The 7,740-nt window shown below is 55.9% G+C and overlaps 1 protein-coding gene across 8 annotated transcripts in view; it reads left to right on the forward strand.

Annotated features, from left to right (window-relative positions):
* PAX5 (paired box 5) overlaps nucleotides 1–2,809 on the forward strand; it is a gene marked incomplete at both ends in the record, with an annotated part of 184,414 nt that extends 181,605 nt beyond the window's left edge. For all 8 annotated transcript variants that reach the window (XM_082657339.1, XM_082657341.1, XM_082657342.1 and 5 more), the window contains one exon: nucleotides 2,733–2,809. In XM_082657339.1, the coding sequence (XP_082513465.1) occupies nucleotides 2,733–2,809 (77 nt within the window). The remainder of the gene's footprint in view (nucleotides 1–2,732) is intronic.
* Between the last annotated feature and the right edge of the window lie 4,931 nt (nucleotides 2,810–7,740).

Raw genomic sequence — 7,740 nt, forward strand, 5'->3', positions numbered from 1 at the left:
AGAGCCCAGGGTGAGAGCTGGCCCCTGGGAAACTCTGAGGCCTGAGCCAGGATTTCCTGTCCCTCATTTGCGGGGGCAGCCCCTGTGGTTTTCCTGCTCCTGTGCCATGCTCGGGCCCATGGGGCTGGCCCTCACATCACTCACACACACACACACACACACACACACCCCTCTCACCTGGGATGCTGGGTTGGCACCGCAGATACTCTGTGGGTGACTGGTCCCTTCCCTCAGGAGAGAGAGCAGAGGAGGCTGCCAGGTGTCTGAGTCAGGGCTCCAACCAGGGAGGTGACAGAAGGCAGCAGAAAAATCCATCTCTGGGAATACTTCAGCACGGCACTGGTGTCCATACCTTCCGGAACAGCACAGCAAGGCACTGCCTGCGCCCCCATCGTCACTGCTGCTTGAGCCATTACTGCCTTCCTGGGGGCTGGGGAGGGAGAATTTTACCCACTAAATGGGGCTGGGATTGGAGGGGCGGTGGCACATGCTAACCCTGCCCTCTTGATTACCTCCTAGCAGCGTGACCCTGGGCAAGCTACTTATTCTCTCTGTGCATCAGTTTCCTCATCTGCTAAATGGGGGCAATACTAGTGCCTACCTGATAGAATTGTTGTGGAAATTAAAAGAGTTAAAGCATATAAAGGGCTTAGAAAAGTGTCCATTTCCAGAGCACCTTCACATCCTTACTTCGTGGTGCCCTCGTATAGCCCCACTGTGACCCCCCTTTTAGAGATGAGAAAACTGAGGCTCAGGGGAGTGAAGCCACTTGTCCAGGTTCACTCAGCCAGGAGTGACAGAGCCTGACTGGCAATCTTCAGGCCTTGGTGCCCAGTTACGGCATCTGGGAGAACTGCTGGGATTGGTTTGGATTTGGGTGAGATTTCAGAATAAGTATGAGGCACCTCCCCTGGGGAATTAAGACGCTTACTATTCCTGCCCCAGCAGACACGTGGTCTACAGTGGCTGACAGGACCCCAGCTGCTATCCACTTGGATAAACACGGCCCTCCGACATAGCTGTACAGGCTGTGAACTGTGTCATGGAAGAAAGAGTCCTGAACTAGGGGCCGACAACCAGAATTCCACACCAGGCTCTGGCCCTGAGAGGCTCTGTGGCTTTGGGCACATGAGTGGTTGAGCCTCAGTTCTACTACCCTCAGCCCCACCTGTAAAAGGAAGAGACAGCCTAGTGTCTCTAACTTCTGTGGTTCTGAGAATCTGCTCGTCCCCTTGAGCCCCCCAGACCCTTTTGTCCCTGGAGAGGAGTTTGAACACAGAGCAGGGCTCCTGCAGGCCTCATCCAAAGCAGGCAGTTAAAGAGAGCAGCCCCGAGACAGTGGGAAGAACCCAGCATCAGTAAAAAATGCCCCACGCTGGCTTTGTCTGGAGGTCACAGGAAGCAGGGCTGCCCCCTGCCCTTCGCCCACGTACTCACATATCCAAATCTTCATGTCCTCCAAGTTCAACCCAACCCGCTTCCTCCAGGAAGCCTGACCCTGCCAGAATAATCTTGCATTCCCAGAGCTCTTTTCTCAGAGCTCTGACCCCCTTCTTGACTCTGAACACTGGCCTGCATTTGTTCATTACTGCCCAGCGCTGCACCCAATAGGGTTGGAAAATAAATGAATGAATGGGCAGGGTCTTTACTATTGTTGGTTCACTCAGTGCTGTTGCTCATTTTCTCAGCAAACCTAGCCGGGCACGTGCCATGTGCCAGGCTCCAGGCTGGGGGCTGGCGATAGACACCGAGCAGAGCAGAACCCAGCCCCTGCCTGTGTGGGGCTCTCCGTGCAGGCGAGGGGGAAGAAGCACAGAAAGAGATGATCAGAGCGCGTGGTCCAGCCTGCAGCACGGTGTGGGCTCAGGACAGGGGGCACCCCAGAGGAGGAGACAGGGGCTCTCGGACTTGAAGGAGGCGGCACTATTCAGCAGACAGGAAAGGGGGTGAAGGTGCAGCCAACGTGCTCCACGCAGGAGGCAGAGCGTGGAAAAGGCGCGGAGGCGTGCAAGTGGATATAATGGGCTAGCTCTACCTGCCCCGTATGATTCAATCAGACAACGTGTGTAAAGGGGCAGGAGGTGCTCAGCCTGTGGTAGCTGCCATTAGGCCTCTGGTATACTTGAGATGGCTGCAGAGTGTGATTTTGCAGGAGCGGGGTGCCTGGGAGTGAGCCGGAGGGGTGGTGGTCCTAGAGGGAAATCCAGAGGTCGGCAGGGCTAGGTCACAAAGCTTCCACAGGCCAGACTACGAAGTGATGACTTTTCATCATCTTGCTCAGAAACTGGCAAACTTTTTCTGTAAAGCGTCTGATAGTACATATTTTAGGCTTTGCAGGCCATGTGGTCGCTATTGTAGTACTCAGCTCTGCAGTAGCAGCATGAAAGCAGTCACAGACCATACAGAAACGAACGGGCAAGGTTCGGTCCCAGTCAAGCGTTAATTACTGAAACAGGCAGCAGCGTGGGGGCAGGAGGGGGGGCAGGGGGCGGGTGGATTTGGCCTCGGTCTGCCCACCCCAGCTGTAGCTGGTGAGGAGGGCCTGAAACCTATGACCAGGCAGCGGCCCTGATCAGGGACTGAGATCTTAGTGAGAGAGGACAGTGGCCTGGACTGGAGGAGGGGGAGGAAGAGACAGAGGCAGGGGACACTGGTGGAAAGGGGACCCCTGGTACGGAGCTGGGGGCACAAGGTCTCCCTCCAACCTCCGTGGCCTCTTCTGTCTCTTCCAGGCTCCCCGTACTATTACAGCGCCGCTGCCCGAGGAGCTGCCCCGCCCGCAGCTGCCACGGCCTACGACCGTCACTGACCCCAGGAGCCAGGCAGGCGCCAAGCACTTATGACACATATCACTGAAGGCCATAGCCTCCCAGCCCCCTCCGAACACAGCCAGAGGGGCCCAATGAGACCGAACCCCCAGCAACCCCCCACTCGCCTGAAACTCCCTTCCCCTTTTCCTGCCAGGGACTCTGGGCTTCTATGGTAGCGCTGTTGGACTTCTAGACACCCATCCATTTCTAAGAGTCAGTTGATGAGCTTCTCCCGATGTGACTGGGTCTCCACAAACCAACAGACTGATCTGCAGACAACTGCAGCCCCAGCCCAGCCTGCCAGCCCCCTAGCTGTCTGACCACCTGCCCGTCTTCCTGCCCCAGGCCTGGGAAGGAGAGTTTTTGCTTTTGTTGCTTCAACAGCACCCGTGTAAATACCTTACTGCTTTTTTGTGGGCCCGAGGGTCCAACTGAGCAGACTGCCCAGCCATTATGCATCCAGCACTCCCACCGTGTCACAGGATGACTTAGACCTGTGCACAGAGCATCCCCTCTGCTCTGGGTGCCCCCTGAAGGTGTGTTTGGAGATGCCCTTGAGACTAAGGATGCCCACCCCCAGGCCCCAGCTCCCTGCTCATTGCTACTTCTTTAATATCTGGACTAAGAGTCTCATTGGGTTGGCTTTGCTCTAAGCAACCCCCCCCAAGACCCCTCCCTGGCTTCCTGCCCCCATTTCCCTGGGCCCAGTGCAGTGCGAGCAGCTCTTTTCCGTATCAAAGGACTCAAAAAGAACTGTCTAGGAGATTCCTCAGCTACTGTTTTAAAGTAAGATGTCGTCCAAGGTGCTGATTGCATTGTGGACTTGGAATGTTAGGGCTGGACGGGACCCAGGAGATGATGGTCCAAGGCAGGCCTGAGGCTCTCCAGACCCCCAGGCCCTGGAACCACTGAACTGAACTGGGATGTGTTTCCTGAGGTGTGCCCAGGCTCAAATCACATTGGACACCTACCACGGACACTTCTCCCACCCTCCAGGATGCCAGTGAGTGGATTCTGGGCAAGCCTGTCCCTGCCACATAGACAATGATTAACAAAAAAGACTTTGCCTGGACCAAGGACCACAAACACCTACAGCAGTCAGCCACAACTTCCCGACCAGCCCCTCCCCGGCCTCATGGCACCTAGTGTGCGTCTAGGAACAGAGGTGCTCTGTGGGGGCGGCTGCATGACTTGCATAGTGGGTACCTACCTGTTGATGCAAGGGGCTGTGATGGTCAGGGCCATGGCCAAGGGCCTTGGGAGCCTGGAGTGGGAGCTGGGATAATTCACTGTCGGCTGGAGTGGTCAGAAAAAGCCACCTGGGAGGATCTGGGGGACAGATGAGAGGAACAGGACAGGCAGTGAGGAATTGGTGTGTGAACTGGGAATGGTTTTGAAATGGAGGTACCAGGGCCACCATCTCTTTGCCTGGGGCCTCAACTCCTTGCACAGTATCTCTTGCCAACTCAGAAGAGACAGGTAGAGGCCCCATCCAAACATGGACTGAATTACCACAATGACAGTGGACTTTGCCCTCTCCTGTGACAGTGTGCCTGATGTCTGCATGTCACTAAGCTGGCAGAGAGCTGGGGCAGAGGGAGCCCGCACTTGAGGTTATCAGGTCTAAGAAGTCTTGTCCTGGCCGCACCTCTGCCTGCCTTGCTGTGTGTCCTCAGGCAAGACCGTTCACCTCTCTGAGCCTCAGCTGCCTTGGTAGAGCAGGGTCCCCTGCAGAACTACCCGACAGCTCTCTCCTTCCCTTCCCTTCTCCCGGGGCGCTGAGGCTGTGACACGGGCCTCTGGGCAAGCCCTCCACGTCCGAGCAGGCATCGTGGGGCACTGGAGTCCTGCTAATGTTTGGGCCAAGTGAAAAACAAAGAGCACCTAGGGGGGGTGAAACTCAGCTTTGAGGAAGACCTAAGTCAGCTTCCCTTAGGGGAAACTGAGGCCCAGCTTGGGGAAGCCCAGGACCGTGCAGGGAGACAGAGCGGACCCCCTCTGGCCACCACCAAGTATCCCCCGGCCCCACAATGCCCTTACAAGGTGGTGGGACAGAAGAAGAAACCGAGGCTTAGCAAGGTGGAGTCCCCAGGCAGTGACTGGTGGAGGTGAGGCTGGGACTCGGCCCCCGACCCCTGGCATGTAGCGATGCTCTCATCCCTGGCGCAGGAAGTCAACAGTGAGGGCAGCAGGAGATGGTTCTGGGCCACCACTTCAGATGAGGTGTCCTGGAGCTGCTAGAACTGCCGAGGAAGCCCAGTCACTCAGGGCAGCAGTGGAGCCAGTGAGCTCACCGCAGGCACACCCACCGCCCTGGAACCTGCTGTGCCAAGAAAGGAGGCAGCTGGGGCCAGAGCTCGCCTCCAGGAGCCCAGATGAACCAGCTCCAGCCTCCACCTGCCGGGCAAGGTAGGAGCAGATATGTTACCTGGACCCTCCCACCTTCCCTCCCTTCCAGAGAAAGTGGTGGAGTCTGGGGTCTGCAGCATCGGCCTCTTGGCCTCTGGCACCCAGATCCTTGGATCCTGATGCTCCTATGGTCTCAGGCTTTTGGGAGGAGGTCAGCCTTCCCTGAACCGGCTACCTAAGGCACACGCCGTCCTTCCTCGGCAAAGCCCACCTGGCCCCAAGTGCACCACTCTCCCCATCCTGTTCCTCCTTCTGACCTGTGATGAGCTCCCTCCATGCTTTTTCTCTCTCCCCTGAGGCTCTGCAGGTCCTCAGATTGCATTTATATTGATTACTACCACTTGATTCCTGGGCTTCCAGGCAGAAGCACAAGCGCACACGGACGCACGTGCATGTTGCCACACACGTACCTGCTCTCACCAGCTGAGTTCCCCACGCTGCCCAAGGAGCTTCCTGGGAGCTTGGAGAGGAAGGTTCCAAAGGACACAAGCCGTTGAGTAGATGCCAGAGAATTCTGAAGGAAAACACAAGGCCAGGGCTTTCACCAGCATTGTGGCAGGAGGTCTGGGGCATTCCTCCATGGGCCTTCAGCCCTGTGTTCCAGCTCTTTTTGAAAAGGACATTGTAGATTTTACGACGATTTTTCATACCATTAGTCTATCTGAAACCAAGAAAAATATGATGACATATCAAACCCAACATCCCTTTCCCAAGGCGCCTTAGTTAGGGTTAGCCCTTTCATAACTGATGTTTGTATGGTGCTTTGCAATCCTTGACCATCCCATGGGGCAAAGATCACAATGCCCATTTTATAGATGGAAAAACTGAGATTTAAGGCTCACATGGCAAGATAGAGGTAAAGAGAATTCTCAGATTTCCAGGACTCATTCTTTCCAGATTCATGCTCCTGTCATGGGCATGTGTGGCTTAGAAACACCCTTCAGTCCCCTAGAAACCCCCAGACCTGCAATGAGGAAAGAAAAAACAGAGACTCAGAGGCTGGCCTGACGTAGGGGCCAGGGGGTTGGTAGCTTTGCTGGTCCAACTTGATTCCCATTAACACTGAAAACTGCAGAGTCTTTGCCACATTCACACCAACTCTTCTGAGGTTTCATCCCGACTCATTCCCTGCTGTGCCTGAGACTCAGAGGGAGTTGGAGCTTATCCAAGGCCACAGCACAAGCCCTGACAGGGCCTGGACGTAGGCCCAGCTCTGACTCCCAGGGTCCAGGGCTCCAGCCTCATGAGCTGTCCCCACACTCCTCTTATCTTTGTCCTTCTTGCTGTGGAACAGACTTCAAATCTGGCTGTGACAATATGCAGCAGTCCCCAGATTCGGGCCATCGGGGTGCCCAGAGCCCTGGGAAGCACAGATCACTATCTCAAGGGCCCTGGACCTGCTGCTTCCCAGGCCATGCAGGTGGGGTGACCTTGCTGCTTCTGCAGGGCATGGGCAGCCTGGGCAGTGGGGGCTTGCCCTACCCAGTGGCATTCAAGTGTGAAAACTTTTTAAATGCTCTGTCAGCCAAAAAAAAAAAAAAAGTCTGTGGGTAAAATCTGACCCACGGGTCACCAGCTTGTGACCCCCATTCTTTGTCCAGTGCCTCCTTTCTTCTTCACCTCCTTGTCCTTCATTGCAGATGAAGGACATCGGGGGAGATGGGAGTGCAGAGAGGTAAGAGATGAGGTTCAAGTTGTCCAGCAGGTCAGTGTCAGGAACAGGCACCCCCAGTACCTAACTCTCTCCCTCCCACACTCTGGGCTCTTGCAGGCTGTTTGGGCTTTGCAGGCGGGATGGGTAGACCGTCGGAGTGGGTAGGGATAGGGGACTGTTGGCTTCGAGGGGAGGTCAGTGCTGCCGGTGTCTTTCACATGCCCAGGGAAGAGCCCCAGATGTGGCCACAGGGCACTGAGGGATGAAATCCCTTTATGAGAAGTCACATCCAGAGCGTCTGCCCTGCCTTGGCAGCCTCTGACTCCAGCTACCCCTTTCTGGATGACATTTCAGTTAGAATTTAGCTCCAAGCCACGGAGAGGCAATCTTAAAAACAAGCCAAGCACTCCTGACAAATACCTGGAAACAAGATGTGTCTGAGACACAACTGCCACAAGGGTAGAGAAAAAATCCAGGCCCCTGGATAGGCCAGGCCCAGGCCAGAGTTGGTGGATCCACAGCACCGGGGGCTAGACCAGCTCCCCAGCGGCCCCGCTAGGAGGCGGCTCTGCGGCCTTGGCCTCTCATCCATCCAGGAGCCGCCTCTGACGGTTTCCAGGCACGCACACCAGTGCTCCTGGAGAATACATTCCTTTAGTTCTTTTGGCCTCGGAGAGGTCCAAGGCAAGTGCATTTCTTAAAACGTAACAAAATACATTACTGGAAAGTTGGACAGTCAGGCCATGACTCCTAGCCTGCATTCTGCCCCACCTCCTGGCAGCCCCTTTGGCCCCTTGTCCCCATACCTCAGGATTTCCTCTTGCATATTCATGGCAGAGCCGAGGTGTCCATCCACCTTCCCCACTG

This window comes from Grampus griseus, assembly GCF_964374135.1.
Source record: "Grampus griseus genome assembly, chromosome: 6".
Taxonomy (NCBI): domain Eukaryota; kingdom Metazoa; phylum Chordata; class Mammalia; order Artiodactyla; family Delphinidae; genus Grampus; species Grampus griseus.